We start from the raw sequence: 21,866 nt of genomic DNA on the forward strand, positions 1-21,866 counted from the left end.
GAGGCACATTAATGAATCCTTAAGTGTTACATGGATAAAGGTCAGGAAATACAAAAAGTTATGGTTCCCATAGTAATGCTAATTCAACCATACTGCACATCCTGTGTATTTAGTGGTACACATTGAAAAGAAAAAGGCTTCATCTACCAATGCTTACAAGGTTTTTGATTTAGTAAAGACACTTGAATACCACCCCCCACATGCAACATTTCTTGTTCAGAGCAGTGGATTTTCAGACCGAATTGGATTAAGCCAATTTAAGCATCACTCCAGCTCCCCATATCTAGGGCAATAGCAAGAGCTCTCAAGCATGATTAGAGACTGAACATTATTTGCCCAGCCTGAATAGAGGAAAGGGATCCAGGCGTCAGAGTGGCTTGAGTCACCACATCACAGTCAGCACAGATTCTGCACTGGGATGCAGCAGGGACTCGGTAAGGAGAGAGGGGAGACAGCAACCAGCCAAGCCCCCACACCCATAACTAACAGGTGTTAATCCATTCCTGTATACACTCATTTATTTGATGCTGACAGCTTGACATATCCTGCCTGGCATCCCACCTCAGAAATCTGCGACCAGGTGAACTCCAGCCACACTGACCTTTCCCCGGCACAAATCCATGTATTGCTCTGCCCCCCAAGCTCCTGAGGGCTTATCTGCATGCTTTGCATAAAGCCCACACCACTCTTCGAGAGGGAACAGCTACAAGTGGCCCATTTGCATTTAGCGGCTTCGACTGAGCAACCCGATTTGCATAGGAAGCGAAGACTTTTTGTGCCATAGGAAATCCATTAAATCAAAGGGGTTTGAGCACCTCTGCTGGAGCAGAGGAATACCCCTCTGGCTACATGTCTGGGAGAAAGGAAAGGTACATCAGGCATCTTGCAAACTCCTTAAAGAGGCAAAGAGGATAAGGAAGAACAAAGGCAGCTCTCAAGCACAGTATGCAACACAAGAAGCATGGACATTTGTGGAGGCACCCACATGTGCTTTTACCCTCCAATAAATCTGAAGTTTTTTTTTTTCCTAGTTCCCGTGATCTCAGACAGAAGGACACAGTGCAGGTCAACAGATATGTCAGAACTTCAAAAACCAAAGAAGAGAGAGACACTGTTGCTGAAGAGGTTCTCAGCCCTGCTAGACACCAGGTCACCCACACAGCCCTGCTCAGAGGGCACCAAGCTGATGGAGCTGCCAGGGAGCAACAGCCCCACCAGAGTCTGCACAGGACACAGGGACACAGAGCAGATGGCCTTCTGCCCACAGGGTTACTGGGTGGCTGTTCCTGCACTCACACCCCTCAGGACCTTGCACTCACCTTCTCTGTTGGGCTCCAGCATCAAGTCTCCAGGTTTTAAAGAGGCTTTGCCACCCTCCCCGCAGCTGAAGAGCCTGGCTATTCCTCTGAGCTACACAGATTCCAGTCAGCATCTAGCCACACCTGCCAAAGGTAACAAGGTTTTGGTCATGCTTTATCTTATCTAAGCAATGATGACGCTTGTCTTTCTTCTTGGGCAAAGCTCAATAGCTCAGCACCTGCCGAGGAGCAGAGCTGGGCAGGGGCCAGGAGCTTCAGCCTGCAGCAATTCACTCCAGAGACTCCAGAGCAGGATGGCTCTGCTGGCCTGCCTGTCCCACCCCACAAAAAATGGGACAGGCATTTTTGGGACAGTGCACAAAAAAAAAAAATGGGACAGTGCACAAAAAATGGGCACTTAGTCCACAAACGAGGGCTGTGGGGAAAATAAGGCTCAGCAATACATACTCTTCTCATCCCACCTTCAGCTCAGGTACAGGCACAGGCACAGAGCTCACCTTCCTTAGGCACAATACAGCCCCACTATTCCTTGCCAGGAGACACAGCAGTATTTTACAGGGAGGCATAAGTCATGTCTGGAGATAAGACTTTGACATCTGTCGTGCTATAGGTCACCTACCACTTCAGTTCCCAGCTCAGTTTCCTCCTCCTCATTTTCCAGACGGAAGAAGAGAAAACAAGGCAGATGAAAGCATTACCCTTATTCACAGATGTTATGCTGACAAAAATGGAGAGGAATTCAGCTACTGCAACAGTGAGGGCCACCAAGTTCCTGTAGGATGTGTTAGATCTGCCTCCCTGCACTCAAACCTCTGCCCAGCTCCCATCATGCTCAGGCAAGGGTTTACAGCTAGCCTGCAAGCTTGTTGTCTCCTTTTCCAGAGGCTTGACTCACCTAGCTGTATCCAAATGTAGCTGAAATTTTCCCAAAAGGTTTGCTTTCCACAGCCTAAATGACGTATTTAGACATTCTGCAATTTTAAACACCATACAGCTACTCCTTCAAAGGTCTGCAGATATCCTGCCTGTTATTCATTGGAAGAGCTTGAAGTAGGAAGCAATAAACAGGTAGGTATGTTACCTTTATTGCACAGCTACAATAATTAGGCTTTTTTCAAGCCTTCACTGCACTGCTTTACTTTGATCCAGAACATGTGCTAAAGGGTAATTGTTTCAAAAAGCTGCAGGGTACGTCTTCAGAGCTTTCCCCTTATTCCTAGTCTCATCTCTCCAGAAACACAGGTTGCCTCAGCCCGTGATACATCACCTGCTGTGAGCAGGGACACCTTTACATCCACCAGGATCTCACCAACAACAAACTCAATCCAGCCCCAAGCCCACACGGTGCTGGACCCCCTCACAAATCCCAGGAGGTTCACAGCTGCCAGGCACATTTTCAGAGCTCTGCTGCCATCCCCAGAACAACACAAGCCCTTCCTGCAGGGCTTTCAGGTATGTGTAATCCTCAGGCACCCTTCTGAACCAGGCAGTCCCTTCCACACAGATGGGGCAGTAACTGGTGCAGAACAGTGAGACAAAGTCTCCTATCAGCAGAGGTTGAAGGTACAGAAGCAGAGGCAAGAGCTCCTCCTTCAGATGACATCTCTGCTGAATTAACTGCAATCACACACTTCACTGGACAGAAAGCAGGGATGTTACAAGCCTCCTTGCTCTCACTCTTTTTACTTGACAGATTTTCCTCCAGTTATACCAAGCAGATAAGAACACTGTACCCTTCCAAAGCGTTGCACCTTATCTAATTTCCTCCAAAACAAACCTATGATTAGATTAAAGCCACAGTCTCTGAGAGCACAAGACAGTATTTGTTGCTGCTTTAGTGCTCTGTCACATGAGGTTAAGAGAAAAGCATTTGGTTAGAAAGTCCACAGGGCTTCCCAGCCATGCCAGTCCAACCTGAACTAAGCACAGGAGAGCCCAGCATGGCTCCAGCCTTCATTTGAAAGTCCACAGTACCACAACACACCACTGCTTTGGGGGTTGTTTTCTCCCAAAGCTCACAGTATTTTGTTATTCTGCTTGAGGCACCTAGGTCCTGCAGTGAGGTGAAATACTGAGATTCAAGCATTCCTGGAAGCTTATACAGGCATGCAGAAATCTCCAGGACAATCAGAAATTAGCAGGAAAAAGCAAATTAAGAACATGATTAAAAAAAAAAAAAAGGCAATTTTGTGGTTTAGTTTTTTAATGTGTGGCTGGTGGTATTTAAAAGCTTAGGGTTGGCAATCCTTTTGATCATATGGCTGGAAGGGAGCACATGGTGCTCCTCACCACAGCAGAAGCCCATGGGAATATTAAGTAGATCCACCCCAGTGCTCCTTGCACAGCTGCAGAGGTCAGGTTTGCTTAGCAAAATGTGCGTTAGAGCCATGGAGAAGGAAATTCTTCTCAGCATCAGCCAAGACATTAAAGGCTCTGGGTGCAGGATGAGGAAAAGAGAACATTGCTAGGAAAATATTAGGAGGGTCAATCAGAACACCCACAGCACCTCCCTGGCAAGCTGCTGGCTGGGGTACCTCCAAGGACACACAGTGACAAAGGACAGAAACTCTTACTAATTGTTGCAATTCTGCTGTTCTGGTAGGACAACAAGTGAATCATGAGAGATTCAGACGTAAAGAGTAAACCAAGTATTTCCCTCTCCGACTTTACACGGACACGGAGCCAAGGCATCTGGCAGGAAGGAGGGAGACACTGCTCCGCTCAGTGGGAGATGACACATTTGCTACAGCTGAAGTTTCTCGTCACTGTCCTTAGATCCAAGACGAGCTCCAGCAAGCAGGGGAGGAGAGAAGGGAGGAGTCAGTCCCCAGAGGAGCCTTATGAAATCAAAAAGATTTAGGCAGCGAGTAGCTGCATTATGGAAACCAAATCTAGTTTTCTGTACGCAGGGATCAATTTCCCCAAAGCTCTCTGACCATGAAGAGCATTGTGCATGGAGCTGAGCCCATGTGATTTCTGCTGCTGTCAATTGTCCCCATCCCGTTCGTTCATTTTCTGAGGCTGCAAAGTCACGAGGAACAGCAGCTCCCCGGCACTGTCTGTGTGCTGCTGAGGACAGCCCCAGTGGAGCCCTCCTCTGCAGCACCTTCTTCAGGTCAGTAGACAGGAGGCTTTCGATCATCAGGTGCATCACATTGGGGTGTGGGGGAGAAATTTTCCTATCTGATGGTAAAAAAACAACCAAGCGGACTTTCCAATTGGATAGTTCATACTTCTCACAAGAAGCCAAGAAAATAGCGATGCTCCAGGTAATGAGAGTATTTTTTGCCCTGCAAGGTAGCTTCAAAGACATTCTATACTATCTTATGAAGGATTCTAAAATTTTATATCTCAGGCCTCACATCACTCTCTGTGGAACAGGGTGTCCTGGCAAAGAGAGGATTTTTCCACCCCAGCTCACTGCAGGTTTTCAGTACATCCTCTCGACCACCTGAACCGGCCAGTGAAAGAACAGACCAAACTGATTGTCTATTTGGTCAAGAAAAGCAATTTCCATAGCCCTCGGGAGATGTGTATGTATATATATATTCATCTACATACAGCTAGTTAGATGATCCTCAGAAATAAATGTAGCTCTAGAGCATGAAAAATAAGATACAACTGCCCTTGAGCCTGCATAAGGCAAAGCTAGAAATTAAGGTTTTCTGAGCCCTCTAATGCAGAGCAACCATCAGAATAAGCAAGAACTCATCAGGTCAAGACTAAACAGGCAAGCTGTGTTTGGATTATCGTGCCTCCCCAGGATGTTCCTGAGCACAGCCATCTCCCTGTGTCTGCAGCTGACCTCTTTTCCCCTCAGCCGTTTTCAGGAAGTCCTACAGGAAGGACTTAGGTTCAACACACAACTTCACCCAAGTGCATCCCACGAGTACCAGATATTAAAGGGAAAGACGCCGCAGTTTTAGGAGGGCAAAAGCTCTGATTTTTTTTTTCCTTCCAGAGAAGGAGAAGCAGCACCAACACAGCTGCTGTAGGGACCTGCAGCATCTTTATACGGTGCAGTGTCATCTACACCTGAACCGCGGCAAGAAAGAATATCCTGAGCAAAATATGTTGGAAAAAAGGAAAACACCAAGGTCTCCATCACGTTCAGCAAGGAAGACCAAAGTTCCGTGACCTCATACCAAAGGAGCCCGCAGACTTCCCAGCGACAGAGGAGGGAAGGCAAAAGAGGCAGCAGCTCCCCATCGGAGCCCACCAGCAGAGCGCTCCCCATTCCGCGGCGCTCCGCCCCGGGAGCGCTGTGTGCGGGAGAAGGCGGCACTGCACGGGAAGGCGGACAGTCCGCAGCCGGCCGTCACCGGAGCCCCGCCAGCAGGGCCGGGGCAGGTGTGTGGCCGCGGCCGGGCGAGGGCCGGAGCACGCAGGGCTCCCCGCCGCGCTCTCCCCACGGCCGCAGGAGGCAGCGGGAGAGGCCGCCCAGGGGAAGGCGCCGGTGGGCCGTTCGCTGAGGCAGCCGCTCCTCAGCACCTCGGCCGCGGGCAGAGCCGGCAGCTGCCCCGGGGCACCGCCGCCCCGGCCCCCCGCACGGCGCTTACCTGTCCCGGCGGCAGCGAGCGGCACCTGCGGCCGCCCTGACGGGAGCGGAGCCGCCGCTGGCGCCGGGGCGGCCCGCCGGAAATGAGCGGGGCCGCGGGCGGGCAGCGGCGGGAGCCGGGCCCCGCGGGATGAGCCGCGCCGCCCCCGCCCCGAGCGCCGGCAGCCCCGGGGCCGCTCACGGACACTCCCCCGGGCGCCTGTATGGAAGAGGGATCCGTGCCGCTGATGAGCGGCACCGGCCCGGGGGGTTTGTTGTTTTGCGGTCATTGGAGGTTAAGAAAGCTGTTTGCTTTACCAGCTGCATCCTAAAATGCTAATTGCAGCACTTGTCCCCGTCACGTGACGGCACATAACAAAGTCTCTTCCTAAAGTTTCTGGCTGTCAAAAGCCTGGACAAAGGGCAGCCCGAGCCTGGAGCGGCTCCTGTCCTGCTCCAGCTGCGCGGCCCGCCCGCGGCTCCAGGGCGGCCGTGCCCGGATCCCTGCGCCGGCACCAGGCAAAGCCCCGGCATGCCCACAACCCAAGGGGCGGTGATTTCCCTGCGCTCCAGCTGGAGAGTAACCGGGGCACAGCACGGTATCTGTCACAACTGGCAGGCACACAACAGCCAGCACCGTCTATTTCACCAGCAAGGAAACTGACTCTGGAGAAAGAAGGGTCAGTTTCCCCAAGAGGCGGTCTGGGTAATGGAGAAGCTTCAAATTTGTGAATAATTTTTTACTAACCCTTTCACAGGTGCCAAACACCTGCTATTCCCACAAGAGGGTGCTTAATTCCTCCTGGAAACCCAGGTCTGCCAGAGAGCTCCAATAAAGAGAGGCTAATAGCACTTAGGCTTGAGTAAATCAGAACTGGACCAAAATGCCCCCTTTATGGTGTACTGACAAATGTTGACCCTGAGAGGAACTTGAATGGGCTTGGGCCTAGCAAAACAAACCCACATCCTGCAGCACTTCCAAAAATATTTAATAAACCTTTAAACAGCAAAAGAAGCAGCCTACCACAGCCAGGTAAATATATTGACAAAGTTTTTATTAGAAGATATATTTCTGCCAAAATAAATAGTTACATTTTCTTCAGCAAAACATTAGAAAATAGAAACAGCAGGGGAAAAAAAGCATCAACAATTTAATACTGAACTTTTAAAGTGACTGTGAACACTACTTAGTGACATTGCCACATAAATACATAACTTGTGTATGCTATTGCTGGTTTAGTTGCTGCCCTGACACCAGTAATTTCCACAGGACCTCCACATGTGTTGTGTGCTTAAAGGTCTTCTCAAACTCAGTGGCAGCAGTGGAGTTCCAGGACACATGAAGCTCAAAGAGCTTTAGATGCTGTTTTCAAGAACAAGAGAAAAACCCAGAAGTGAGAGATATTTATTTCAAAGTCACACTTCCAAGTCTTCTGTTTGGAACTAGAGTTTCATCCTCCCTGTGCAGGAGGGCTGATGTGGATCCACAGAGTGAGATGGATGCAGTTAGGGGCTGGCTTAGTGGAGCTGCCTGCAGGTTGGAAAAGAAGCAATGTCCCACCAGCATGCAAAGGGAAGGAGGGAGAGGAGAGGGGAGTGACTGGTGCTGCACTCAGGAAGGCAGACACCAGAGCAACAGGAGCCCACTGTAAAGGCACAGCGTGTGCTTGGCACAAACAAGTTGGCTGACATGGCAGCCAGGTGAGGTGGTCCATTCTCTCACTGTTTTAAGGAGAAGATAGAAACAAAGCTTGGGAAAACTGTTGGCAAGGCCCTCTGACTTGGTGGCCCTGCCACCCACCACAGCCAACATATGTTTAGTAGAAATGGACCCACTCTAAGGAATAAACCCAGAGAGTTTCAGGTATTTCTCCCACAACTGCTTTGGCAAAAGTGAGAGCTTTTTTCTCCAAGGAAGTACTGAATTACTAGGTAATTTTTATAAATTAGTAAAACCACTGGGGAATATAAAAGTACTTAGGGACACCCTAGTGCTGGCAGACAGCAGATTCTCTTTTATTCTCTGGTCTGACTGTTGCAGGTACACAGCCTTCCAAGAACCCATGAGAAAACAAATCCTAGATCATATACATAGTGGTCTCTATTTTCTCCTATCCCTTGAAAATCAGCTTGCAACTATATTAGCAGTAGGGCAGACAGCAAACCAACCAATTATACTACACACTAATTGTGGTTACAGAGCATGCCATAGGCACAGACTGTTGTACACAAAACAACTCTACAACAGTGTTGTACAGGTTAGGGGCTGGTTAGATGCACAACAAGGTTACCATTAGCCTTGTTAAAAGCAGCAAGTAGTAACACAGGAAGGAGAAAAAAAAAGTGGATTCCTAAATGAGCAGATCCTTTGTGTGAAATGGTGGAAATGGCAAGGGTTGGGACTCCTACAGGAATCCAGTGAATGCTATAAGGACCATTGGACATGGATGCAAGATGAATTTTTGTCCAGGAACCTGATCTCTCACTCACCATACACAGGAGAGTGGACAGGCTCTGCTGGGAGAAGGAACTGTCTGCTACAGATGGCCTTGCTCCTATGGACTCAGCAAGTGAGGGTTAATCTGCAATGGCTGCCCAGAAGATAACTGTGCACGCCATGGGGTACACACAGAACAAGGGGCTGAACGCTTCCAGTGAGCACTATCACAATAAACCCCTCCATATCCAATCCAGAGCCTATCACAAGGTTTCCAGAGATTTCAAAAAGAGTGAGGTTTCATCTAGACAAGGCAGCACTGCATAACAAAAAGCCACTCATCAAGCTGACACAGCCCTTTTCTACATCAGTGGGAAAGGTGATCTTCCCTAATTCCTTCATCCTTTGCAATATGTGATGAATAAGCAAGAATTTCAAGCAAATGGGTGAAACTTTTCAAAAGGAAAATGAGGGTAGTTCGAGGTATTTTTGACAGATTTGCATTTCCTTCATCAGAGCTCAAATCTATAAGCCAATATGCTATCACAAAATAGCCATTGTATCGCTTCAGGAATAAAAAAGGCAAAGAAAGGGTTAATAGAGAGTGGTACTTTCCCAGTATCTGTTCACACCGTACAAATTACCATAAGAAAAACAGGAATTTCCTTGTGAAGAGTTAGACCTTTATTTTTAAAGCCAGGCTTTGATTTGTGGTTATACCTTAAAGTGTACACAAGCTTCTTGTTGAGAAGTTAATAAAATAAATTAAACTACAGATGAGATGAGAACTCAGGCCTTTTACCAGGCACAGCTGTTGGTATCTTGAAATGCATGAACCAGAATCCCCAAGCCTTCTGGATCAGAGCCCTGGAAGACAGTGGCATCAGCCCAGTCGGCACCAGACCAGTGAGTTCTGATGCAAAAGGCAAGGGATAAGGGTGCCAAGCTGCAACTTCTTAGCACACTCTGTTGCCAAGAGTATTTTGTTTCATAGTTTAGTGGTTTACATAATCACTCAGTGGTTTCACCAGTCCAGGAAGAAGGGATAAAAAAAAATACTTGCATCGTTTTTCTCCACCCATATATTAACTCAAAAAAGGCAGAGTCAAAAGGGCAGCAGCTTCTAAACACAAGATTTTCCTTATGCAGTTTTGCCCCTCTCAGATGTTTTGCTTCTGGATAAAATGCCTTCATTTTTTTGCCTCTAAATATCTTTATGTTCTTGCCAATTCCTCTGTGTGCACTAGGGACAAGAGATAACTACTTAGATTGCTAAATGCTATGTGTGTGCCATTTCCCCCAAGAAGGTAGTCCAAAACAGTGGAAGAAAAGAAATCCCATACCAAACCACAAAATGAACACCTTTTCTCAGTTCCAACTTTCATCAAATTCATCCTGCTCCCACTAAGTGACAGTAGCTTGTTGCTGGTTCACTTCCACTAGCATCTAACATTTTTTTCCTCTAGGCTTTAAATAATCACAAGATTGATTTGAATGTTCCATTCTGATTTCAGAATCCTCCAATTTTTTTCTCTTCCTGTAGTGACTTCCCTGTTCCCTGACTTAATTATGCAAAGCTTAAGACTATATCTGACTGCATAAGTGCAGGCCTGCTTTGTAAGCTACACAGGCCCTTGTGTTACATAGGTAGGTTACATCCAGCAAGGGCAGTTGGGGTGACAATCTAAGTCACACGTTCATTCTTGCACTGGCATCTCCTGGGCACTCCACTGCCTCCCAGCTTGGCACAGCCACTGCAGTGAAGTCCTGATGCTTATCAGTCTCCACACAAACACCAAACCCATGCCCAGTGCACAACTGTGCTCATAGGAAACAGCACCCACCCTTGTTACCCACACTGATCATGAAGGTTTACTACTTTCTCCACTTACTATCACAACTTCTGGGTTTATTTTCCCTTTCTAAATCTAAACAGACTCTATTAAAAAACACTATTCCATGTATAGGCTACATAAGCAGCTTCAGATACCCTGTCCTGCTCCCCAGCAAAGACAGCATATCTTTGCTTTGGCCATTGCACATTGTTTGTGCTAGGAGAGGTAGAAGACGCCTCATGTAGCAAAACAAGCAGCAGAAAAAGATACCAGGAGCTGGGTTTGTCAGAGTGTGAAGACCTCAGCTTAAATCAATGCAATCCCCACAGGAAGCCAGGTCTCACCCTGTGAAGAACAGGGAGTTCATATATCTCACACAAGCCACGACCAGACCACCACGGAGAAGGCAGTGCCTCAAGGCAGAGTCCTGCTCTGCTACAGATCCACCAGCTCTGGTCTTTTAAGGGGCAAGACAAAGAGAAGCCAGTTCCAAGTGGCTGTGTATGTATCAACAGTCTTGACTTCACTTCTCGTGCTCCTGCTACTGCAAGCTGCAGAGCAGGACCTGTGAGCCACAACACAAAACAGGCAAGCTGTGATGGCGGTGTAGCTTCAAGCCTAAATCCTTCTCACTCCAAAGCCTCAACAACAAAACTTTCTGAGCAAAAGAGAGATCAAAGTCTCAGTCTGGCAGGAGATCCATTCTGTACCACCCACTTGGAATTTGCCTCAGCTGTACAGCCCCTTAAGGAGCAAAGCCCAACTGACCCCTATCAGAGGCAGCCATTTCCCCAGCACTTGCTGTGACACTCCACCACAAGCCTCTCACAAATAACATACCCTAAACAATTCTCACCTTACGAGTACTTTATACTGCTTCAGCTGCTAAGCTGATCCTGAGATAGCCAGGCTGAGCTTTTTTCACGGCAACCCCACACCAATTCCATTCACAGAGTCAGGAATAGGACCTCAAATTCAACATGTTTCCCTGGGAAAAAAAAATCTGTCAAAATTACTCTTTAAATAAGCTCAACCACTCAACACTCAGAGTTCAAGTCACAGCAGTTCCTTGAGGACCCAAATCAAAAAGGGGGAGACCAGGAAAACATAAATCAGGGAAAATACATAACTTTTCTACACTTCTGCAGTTCCAGTGTAGTCTGCTGCAGGACCAGCTCTGGCTTCCAGTGTGGATGCAATTAAGGGAGAGATGAAAGGACATGGTTTCAGCAGAGAAGAACGTCCAGAGGAGATTTGAAAGCCATGAGAAAAATTGGTTTGGCAAGAGGCTACTTCATCTTTCAGTAGCACAGAGAGCTATGGGTTGTCAGATGATTTAAGGAGAGGAATCAAGACATATGCTCTGAAAAACCAAGGGAGATAAAAGCTGTTTGAACTTGAGAGCGTCATCTACATCCCGGTTATTTGGCGGTAAAAAGCCAGTGGCAATTCAAAGTGCACTACTTGGGAGAGCCCAGCTGGGTCAGCATCAGCCCAGCCACAGGCAATGGCCAGGCCTCACCACAAGTCTAGAGCAAGGAATCAGCCTGTGTGTGTCTGTGAACACAAAGGTCCCTTGCTTGGCCCAGTGGGCAACAAATGGCTACAGTCAATTCCACCAGTCTCCGTCCCTGGGAAATCCCCTTTGCAGCATTTTTCAGGAGCAAGGGGCAGCCTGCTGCTGAGGGATGAGACTGGTCCCACCCTATGTCCATTCCCCTTCCCACCCACCCTCATCCCCTCACAGCAGCAGGCTCAGAAGAGTGGCAGGCACTCTTTTGCACAGTCTAGAGGTGGAAGCTTTAACTGAAACCCTTCCCGAGGGAAGAGGGAGGCTTGCATGTCCACGTTGATGCAGAGCAAGCCCAGCATGAGCTGTCGCTGATACTCCTCCCACTTCATCATGACATCAGAAACTGAGCGGTTGCTTCTTATCCACATGGGCAGTGCTTCACCACAAGGTGGCGGGGGAGCAATTGGCATCTTCTGGGGCCCTCCAAGCTCGAGGTGGTAGTAAAGCCTGAAAGGCAAATACGTCCAAAGACTCAATACACGGGAAGGCTTGAGCAGGTCACCAGACTAGAGCTCCAGTACCACAGTCCTGTTTTTTACAAAATTGACTGTATGATTTTAGTGAGAAGTCTCTGTGTGCCCATTTTTACCCCTCACATCTCTCAGTTATTCAGACCATGAACTCTTCTGGGTAAGCATTACACCTTTTTACTAGGATCAAATCACAGCTGGGACCCCCTGACTACTCCTGTGAGAGTTTCTTATTCTCATCCACACAACACAGCCTCAGCCAGGGGCTACTGCAGGAGTTCAGTCCAGAAGCACAGGCACACACGCAGGCCCAAAGCACTCAGTCTCATTTTGGAAACTCTCGTGTTACCTGGCCACCACATTCCCTCCCCACCAAAACCAGGCTGAGATATTGAGAAGAGGTCATGTGAACACAAGTGCTTTTTGGAAAGGACTTCCAGGGGATCCTGGACCAGCAAATGCCACAAATACAAGCACCTCTGTCTTCTAGAAGGAGCATGAAATAAGCTGGCATACTGTTTTAATCAGACTTTTATCTTTTAACCTACTGCTATAGTGACAGCTTCATTACAGGATCTGCCCTATAATGGGACAAAGGAAGGGGACCATGTGCTGAGTCTATCCAACGGTTAAGGAACCCAAGGAACCATGGACCAGATTTGCTTTTCAGCATAACTGGTAAATCCTTCTGGTCAATTTGTGCCTTATTTGCTCTGCTCCAGTAGAATAGAGTCTCTAGAATTCAAAGATGTAAGGGGAAATTAAGGGCTCCTCCAGAACAGTGCTGTGAATAAAAGCAGTCATACCTGGCAGAAAGATGGCTGCCCAGTTTCTTCTTGGCTTTCTTCACAAGGTAGTTGCAGATTCCTGTCATCTGCTCCCTCATCCATCTTATATCCTCAGGGATATCTGGGAGCCATTCCAGCAACCTGTAAAAAGACAGGAGATAACCATTAGCTGGGCCACACAATGGAATATGATGAAAAAACACCAGTTTCCAAGTCTCTCCTAAGGCTGAAAAATTTATCACCATTTTCTGGGGCAAGTTCTAGCACATAGCAATTTTCCTTTAAGTTGGAAGTAGTGGCTGTAATTATGTGACATAGGAAGACAGGAAAAGTTTTGGGTTCTTGGTTTTTCTGGTTTTGTGGGGGTTTGCTTGGTTTTTTAATTCATGTCTGGTAATTGTCAGGAGCTCCTTCCCCAAGAACACCAGCAGCACAGAATTAGAGAGAATCCCACCCTGTCCATTCAAACACAACAGCTTTATCAAATCCTTGTCTGCACTGGGAAGAGCACCACTGAGGGACCAGGGCAAGGTTTACCTGACAGTGAAGGAAACTGCAGACTCCAGAGGCAGCATGTAGGGGACCATCATGGCTGTGGCCACACGCACAGGCAGCATGTTGCTGAGGCCAGTCAAGAAACTTCTTCTTTCAGCACATGCCTCCAGGAGAGCTGAGGGCAGAAGAAAACATGGCTGAATATCCCCAGTGGGACTCTCTTTTCTTGTCATACCTCAGAAGTTACTCAGCCTGAGGCAGCTACCTCCTACTTCTTAGGAAATCTTGCTCAGTTTACTATTTCCCTGAGCTAAAACCAGCAGCTTTCACCATTATCAGACTCTAAAGGAGTGAGCACCAAGACCCCGTCCTCTCCTTACCACGCAGAACACTGTCAAATGAATCAGCCTCTCCCAATCCAGCCTCCACAGTATAAGCCATGACTTTATCTGAGACTCCCAACCCATCTAACCCTCAGCAGGTGTCATTTCAATCCCTGAGCATAACCAACCCCAGCTATACACAATATAACCACACTGTCTTCTGAGGCAGACCAGGCAGCACAGGAAGATTACCTGTGATCTCTACCCCTTTGAATCATACCTTGGTTCAGTCTGGGAGGCAAGTGTTCAAAGATGTGCTCTTCAACAACAGCAAGGGCAGTGTTGTCCTCTAGTTGGTCCTCAGCTTCTGTTTCTTCCTCTTTCTTCTCTCCTGGAGGTGCTTCTATGGCAAGGAGAGGACGGGCAGGACTTGGACGATGAAGGAGACCTGAGAACAGAAGTTATACTGTAAGGATGACACAAACCAGCTGCCCTGCCTGGCCTTTAGGGTGTTTGTCCTTGCTTCACCCTAACTCCCCTCAGGCTGAGGTCATGCCCAGCCTCTTCAGCTTACATCTGTGGTAACGCTTACCACAAGGAGATACAAACTTTGCTGGTTTAAGTTCATTCTCTCCTTCGCCATCAGAGGTTCTCACATCTCCCCTTTAAGTTCTGCAGGGTGCTGTGTTGCAGAGTTTTGTTGCTATAATCTGCCAGTCACCTATCTCGCAGGCAAGATTTCCCTCCTGCAGTGCAACCCCTTATCCCGGTCCGCACCACTGTCCGCGGACACGAGGTGGCAGCAAGCGCACACCCAGCGCTGCAGCAGCTGGAGGAAGGAGAGCAGCGCCCAAGTGTCCGGCACGGCGCTCTGAGGGCGGCACCACGCAGACCCAGCTGCACACGGAGAGCAGCAGCGTGTCTGTCTGCACGAGGTCCAAATGGCACTGCTACCCAGCAACTGTGTTGGTAACTGCAAAGGTGACCACTCCACCCCTCCTTCCTGACGTGCTGAAGCAGACTTATTAAGGAGAATTCCATACACTAGTATCTGAGGCACAGTTCAGTTCTTCCCTTCCTCCTCTCATATGCACCATCAACTACTCTCAAAGCCAAGGCACCAAGCATGGCACAGAACAGGCAAGTCAGTGCACCCTACAAAAAGCCAGTGCCTTACCATTCTTCTTCAGGAAGTGCAGTGCATCTCGATAGCCCTGCTTGCACATATCCCGCAGCACCTGTGGGCAGAGGAAGGAAAGTTTCATGTGGAAACTGGCTGAGCAAACACCTACCACAAAGCTGGCTTCAGAGGAATTCTCCTGACTCCTGAGCTATCCCAAGAACAAATCTCATTCTTGCCAGCCTTGCTCAGGCTTTGAGCAGGAATGGGAGGTACAGCATCAATACATTTGCTATGGGAATCATAAGGACTATTTAGATGGGAAGGGACACCTAGAATTCTACTTAAGTGTGGGCATAGAGTTGCAGCTACCTCATTGCTCATCTACAGCTGATGCTGCTATGGGCAGCCTTCAGGCAGTCACTCTGACAAGCAGCCCAGAATACTTCCTTGCAGACGCCAGGAAGGGACACTGTGTTTGCAAATAAAGCCAGCTAAGGACTAGAGTGGGTGTGGGAAAAAACTTGCCCAAATAATTCAGCACACGAATGCCTGCTTATTATGTCCAAAGGTCAGAGCACTTGCATCTTCACAGAAGTATATGAAGTTTGCAGTGCCACTTGCTACACTGATATCGTAGAAAGGCTTCATACTGGCAGCTCCACCCTTACCTTAAAACACTCAAGTGCACATTTATTCTGATGGCAAATACATATCTGTTTACATGGAGCCTGATTTCCAGGCAAAGACTACTCTAGAGAGAGCAACATGTGAATACTTTGAAAGCAACTGCTACCACCTGAATTTCAGATACTCAAGTAGAAAAAGAAGACAAACCCTTGTGCATGTGCTAAAGCTTTAGTGAGTCACTGGGCTGATGATGTGAAGATTAAAGACAAAGCACAAGATACAAAACTAACAGTGTCTGGAATCTTCTGCTAAAGTGCACACAGTATAGCCAGTGCCCAAGGTCTGTGGTGCCCAAGTTCTGGTGTGGCCAGGAAACTCACCTGTGGCTCTGGAGGGAACAGGGCCTTTGAGAGGCGGTAGAGGTTGCGAAGGTTGAACTGGATGCTTGTGTTGGTGACTCTCAGCTCATGCATGTTTGTGGAACTGTCCCGTGGGCAGATATCGCTCTCTCCCGAGAAAGGAGACACTGTGATTGTGTTCTTCAGCTCATATTGGGGCAAGTTGTCAGAAATCCCTCCATCAACATATCTCTGAAATCAAGACAAATGCAGAAATCTTCATTCTCACAACTGATCAAAGCAGCTTTTTTAATCTGTGTCCCTTTTCCTGTTTGTGCCAAAAACTTGGGAAGAGAATGGAATACATCCACCAGCACTGGAGTAGTAAAAACCAGTGATAGCAAGCTCTGTTGTTTATAACAACTTCCTTTCCTATGTGTGTGTGCTGCTCACAAGTGTTCAATAACAAAGGCACATTCACTGGTGTGACTGCTGACTTACATCTCCTATGCAGTCTGACTGCTGTCCAATTAAATAATAATACACACCAGCATCCGCCTGCAGTGCAAAATTAGCACTGATCTAAGCTGTCACACTGTGACATTGTGCCATTTTTCACTTATGTTTAGAATGAATACACTCAGACACAAGTCCCTACTGGCAGCAGGTTTGTTACCTATGAGTAAAACCAGCTGATTTGTTGCTAGCAGGCTTGTCAAGCAACAATCCCAACACATACATACACACTGGGAATCAGCTTGCTGGGATGTGATAACAGAGCACAAGGGACTGGGTTTTTCTCTTAACAGGCATCTTCTTATCAGAGAATGTTCTGTACTTCTGTACCATAAACACATTTGTGTTAGCCTTGCAGGAAGGGCAACCCCAGTAGTATGTTCTCAAAACATTCATTGGATACTACAATTGCACAAGAAACTGAGCAAGGCAATCCCTATCACAGGTTTTGGCAGAGTAAGCAACATGCAAAAGATAAAAGGAAAAGGGTGTCGGTCAAGCTGAAAAAGAAAGAAGCTGGGGGTCTTTGCAGAGCAACAATTCCAGCTCTTGTGAACCTCAGTTACAGGAATTCTGCTGATTTTGCATCAGAGTTGATCCTACAGTTTGTTACCTGGATCCATTTCCTTCCTACTCAAACACAAGTCATGATATAGGGGCTATGCAGCCCCACAACCAGCAGCTGTGAAGATCTTCCAGCTCTCTGCTGAGTGAGAAGCTGAACCAGTAGAGGCTAAACCCAGGCAGAGAACAGAAATGATGATTGAAAGAGGAGGTGCTCCATCCTGCAGCCTCTTGTCTCACAGGCAGACTGACCACCAACACTGCTCTTTGCTGCACAATACCTAGGAAAACACCTGATGTGTTGCCTGGAGGTTGCTATGCACTTTGTTCTCTCTTGCTCCGGATGGAACACAAGACAGAAACCTCAAGCAGCTTCTCTGAGCTTTGGGAAGAGTTCACAGGCTCATGAGCTGAAAGCAATTAAATTCAGCTATAGCAAGCCAGCTGCCATTGAGGCAACAGAGTCAGGGTGGACTGCAAAGCAGTTTGCCTTCTTGGAAGGCAAACTAAACTTCAGGGCTACTTTTGCATACAGCCTACAGCTTCATGGGAGATGGCTTGTTATTACATCTGTAGGCTACAGCAGCCCAAACTCAGAGCACAGGATATTTTATCCTCGTGGCAGCCCTTGCTCACCAGACACTGTGTCAAGACAAGCAGTAAGAGACTCCTACACCACCTGAATTCGGACAGTGAAGGAAGGGGAAGGATAGGATAGATTAAACACAAGGGTAAGTACATCCTCTCAGAAACAGTAACACAGCTTGCTCACAAGATGTTTTCTGATAACAGAGCTGCCAACAACCAACTGAACCCTCCTCCCCTTCTAAACTGGGCATCAGGATTCCCTAAGTTTAAAGCAACCACAGAAAACTGTCATTGTCATCCTCTTCCCAAAGCTGCTCCACTGAGAGCCAGACAAAGCACAACTAGAGCTGGAGACATCTGCCTGACTCCCCTTGCAAGGATGAGATTGCAACACGCTGAGTGGGACGGGAACAGTGCAAAGCAGGCAGCATGTACTTTTTTTAAAGAAAAAGGAGGTAAGCTTTAGCACTGGACAACACTAGCTTTGCACTAAGGATGCAAAAGACACGTTTCCCTGAGGGTGGCAGCATGACTGCACAGATGTCATTAGAAAAACGGCTCACTACAGCAGAGCTGACAGGCAAAGCCTTCTGACTCCATAGAAATCCAGGAGTACACGAGCACACCCCACGCTCTGGTCCACTGCTTCCAAGCAATGCTGATTAGCAATTCCTCAGTAAAGTTCAGCTGCCACTTCTTTGGATTCACCTGATCCTCCAGTAACTGGAGTGTAACCACTCTCCAGCCTCCTGCAAAGCCCACAACAGCCCAAAGCCACAGGCTGGAGCCACCAGCTGCCTGCAGGCACCAGCAGCAGCAGCTTTAGGGGATGGCTCATAGACTGGGGTGCCCACTTCCATTCCCTTATCAAGTCCTTCCATGCACAGGGGGGGCCCTCACACGTGGTTCAACAATCAGGGTCACAAAGCTTCATCTCACCCACATGCTGCAGACAATTCATTAGTATAGTGTGTGTTGACAGCTCAGTTACTGACTTTTCCATTTCTCAATATTTAAGTTGTTGGGTTTTTTTAACTCCCCTGCCCATCTCCATCATCCACTCCATAAGGCTACCAGATCCCACAGAAGTGAACACTGGAAATAAATTTAGGAGGAAGGCAAAATACAGATTTTGCATCTTGCACACACTAACACTGCCCTGAAAACTAATCCTTGTGCCAGGCTTGTCAGTTTATCCCGTGGCAAATACAGTCACCACAGGCATGGTAGGAACCATGCATTCCTGTTTCAAAACCATTTCCCAAGGTCATACCCAACCCAATTTAACCTCTCACCTCATCAGCAATCCCCCTTCAGAGCCATGCTTTTCTGGGGAAGAGGTAGGAATTAAATTTCTTCATCTCTTATTTCTTCCCCACCTTTTCCCATGAGAAGTCATCCCTCAGTGTGCCAGGGCAGCTGCACATTCCAGAAACCCTGATTTTGTATAGTTTTGGAATTGTGAGATTTTTGCCTGATGCACGCTTGACCTCAATTAGCCTCAAAGAGATGTAAGGCAAGAGCCACTGCTATGGTCCCAGCAGCTGAAAGGAAAAAGCCCTGCCTGCAGTTGCTGAGCAAATACCAAACCATTTCTGATTCTGTCACTTCTCTGAAGGGCTGGATAACACTGGACATCTGCTTCAGGTCATTTCCCTGACCAACATGCTTGCACAAGACAAAACCAGCCAAGCTGTGTATTATGCAGGAGCAAAACTGACCTCGCTTTTAGGACACAGGTAGCAATCAGAACAGATTTGATGCTGTGCTCTGACAGACAGAGGCACTTTGGTCAGGTAACTTATGGTAAATGAGGGCACATATTTTAGAGCAGTTCTCTGTTTCAATTTTGACTGTAATAGTTTGTGAAACTCCTGCCTTTTAATATGTTCATTAACCTGTGCAGCACAAGGGAGGCCAAGCTCAACCAGAAGGCTCTTAAAGCATGACTGCAATATCCAGAAATGCTGCAGCTCTGCATAGCTTTCACTTGTTTTCATTTCTAACATGCAAACACAGAGGGATAAATTGCTCTTGGACAGCCTTGGACACAATTTCAAGAGAGCTCAGGTGTGCAGCATAACATTATCCTCATAGAAAGGACGGGAAGAACTCCATGAAAAGAGGGCCAGTATCCACACCACTAGTTAAAGCCATGCAGAAGGTGTCAGACACATGGGAGATGGACTACACTCATGACTTTTATCCTAGGCCCAACTTCTTTCTTTCCACATGCAGACAGCTGGAGCCTCAATGTGGAAAGTGTTGTACCATGCAGCCCTGAGAACACTCCGCTAAGCCAGACAGCCCTTCCCCAGACTGCTGTGTATTACTCTATGTTAAATCCACTGCTCTTCAGGACATTTATAGTCAACTGCAAACAGAAGAGGAAAGAAAGCCTGACCACTGCTGGAAGTTGTTCATTTGGGAATTTCTTGTGTCTCTTCAGATAAATGCTGCCAGCAGGCATGTAATAACATTGTCAAACCCTACTCATTAGCATGCAATTTAAAGAAGGACCATCTCAGAATCTTACTTACCACTCCACGCAAGGTTGGAGGTATCAGCCCACAGTAGACAGGGATAAAGGTGCTGCAGATACAGGCCTGAAGGAGAAAGAGATCCAGAATCTAAGAATCAAATCAAAGCCTACTGAAACTATTACTGTTCTCAGAACACCATGCTGGCAATGTCCTGACAATTACACTCCAGTACTAAGGACATTTGGAGACAAATACAAAAAAAAACTGCATGCAGTTTCTGCCCAGCCCTCTACAGTAAGAGTCCATTCACCTGGATCAGTTCCTCCTTGGAATTGAAGTCTGACAGTATCACATTTTCTCCATCAGAGACCCGTGTCAGGGAAATACCTAAACGTCCTGCTGCAACCTCATGGCTATTGTCTGGCAAAGTCTTGGACAGGAGCATGCGAATGGTCTTCACCATGTTGAAAGAGGGGTGGAGTGGGCCCAGGAACCTCTTCCGGGCTTCTTTGGACACCCGAATAATGCTGGCACCAGCCTCACCTGCAACAAGACAAAGACAAATGCACCGTGAAATGCTACCAAACCCACTCTTCTCCTTTACAAACGTAAGCACAGAAAAGCCTCATCCCCAGCTTTCCCCAGAGGTTTCTCCCCACTGGCTAATGCACAGCTCAGACCAAGAGGTTGTTTACAGGGGGTGTTACAGAAGTCATGGAAGTTTGCTGTCTTGGCCCTCCCACACCCCCATCACAAAGAGCTACCCTCCTCTTACTTATGTTTTCTGAAGTCAAGGAAGATCATGTGCATCTGACTAAGGCCTCACATTTTTTTTTAGATCCTGTTGCACTGGCCAGTGCAGGGCTAGTGAAAAAAGACCAAGAGAGAAAACAAGGGTGATCCTTATACCGCTTTGAGCTTATGGATAAATCCACTTCAAAACATATTCCACTAAAACTTCTCTAGTAAGCATCTTTTTCCTGATAGGAAAAACAATCATCAGCCAGTAAGCAAAAGTGCCAGAACAGGAAAGCTGGTGCTTTCCAGCTAAGTGATCCCAGCTCTGCTGTCAATGTCAGCCACATATCAAGTGATCAAGAGGAACTAATGCTCTATTAGGGAATCAGAGACTTAGTTACTCCTGCAGAGGCTCTGGTGTCCTATTCCTTCCATATCCAATTCCACAGCACTAAACTAGGCCCTGATGGCAAGCAGGACTTGTGAAGGAATTCTTGCTTTACCCTTTCACACAGTGACCCAGCTGGGTTTGAGAAGAGGGGATGTCCCAGCTGCACAAAAGGGAACGTGTCTGCTAAGCCCATTATCTCAGTCACCAGGAGCTCCATCTGGCAAGTGCATCAGAGCTCTCCAGTAAGGAAAAAAAGTGTCAAGAAGATACATGTGAGAAGAATGTGACGGGAAGAATTAGAGAAACCAGGAGAAAAGAAACATGATTTTACAAATGAAGACTCCTCTCCAATCAAACTGAAAGTAATTTCCTGGAAAAGGATGAAAGACTACCAGTTCAAGCCAACTGGAAGTCACCTCATTTCGCTCTCCCAGTCAATTTTTCAATTGCAAAAACAAGGCAGCAGAATGAAAGAAGTCAAGTTAGACCCAGGTTAATAAATACAGTGGAGATAAGAGCAACAACCCTCAATGCTGTGTTGACACATCCCAATCTTTTGCAATACACGTGTGCCAGCAACATGTTTTCCATCAATGCAGCCTGGGAACGTGATTCTGGGCTTAGGAAACCCACCAACCAGTAGCTCAAGCATGCAGAGAACTGGACCCTTGAACATGACCAGAGACTCTGAGGTCAGGATTTTAGGCACTGTGAGGTAGCA

At 47.4% G+C, this 21,866-nt stretch overlaps 2 protein-coding genes across 2 annotated transcripts in view; both read right to left on the reverse strand.

Annotated features, from left to right (window-relative positions):
• The window catches only part of CRACR2B (calcium release activated channel regulator 2B), a 42,579-nt gene extending 41,140 nt beyond the window's left edge, over positions 1-1,439 (reverse strand). Inside the window, exon 1 of the mRNA XM_066320973.1 lies at positions 1,320-1,439. Within this exon, the coding sequence (XP_066177070.1) occupies positions 1,320-1,432 (113 nt within the window). The 5' untranslated portion in view covers positions 1,433-1,439. The remainder of the gene's footprint in view (positions 1-1,319) is intronic.
• Positions 1,440-6,894: 5,455 nt separating this feature from the next.
• The window catches only part of PNPLA2 (patatin like phospholipase domain containing 2), a 29,646-nt gene continuing 14,674 nt past the window's right edge, over positions 6,895-21,866 (reverse strand). Inside the window, exons 2-9 of the mRNA XM_066320979.1 lie at positions 20,327-20,559; positions 20,074-20,139; positions 15,908-16,117; positions 14,955-15,015; positions 14,058-14,225; positions 13,497-13,629; positions 12,978-13,100; positions 6,895-12,148 (exon numbers count right to left, since the gene is read on the reverse strand). Coding sequence (XP_066177076.1) covers positions 11,884-12,148; positions 12,978-13,100; positions 13,497-13,629; positions 14,058-14,225; positions 14,955-15,015; positions 15,908-16,117; positions 20,074-20,139; positions 20,327-20,559 — 1,259 coding nt within the window. The 3' untranslated portion in view covers positions 6,895-11,883. The remainder of the gene's footprint in view (positions 12,149-12,977; positions 13,101-13,496; positions 13,630-14,057; positions 14,226-14,954; positions 15,016-15,907; positions 16,118-20,073; positions 20,140-20,326; positions 20,560-21,866) is intronic.

The sequence above is a fragment of the Sylvia atricapilla genome, chromosome 6 (genome assembly GCF_009819655.1).
Source record: "Sylvia atricapilla isolate bSylAtr1 chromosome 6, bSylAtr1.pri, whole genome shotgun sequence".
In the NCBI taxonomy this organism is placed as follows: Eukaryota; Metazoa; Chordata; class Aves; order Passeriformes; family Sylviidae; genus Sylvia; species Sylvia atricapilla.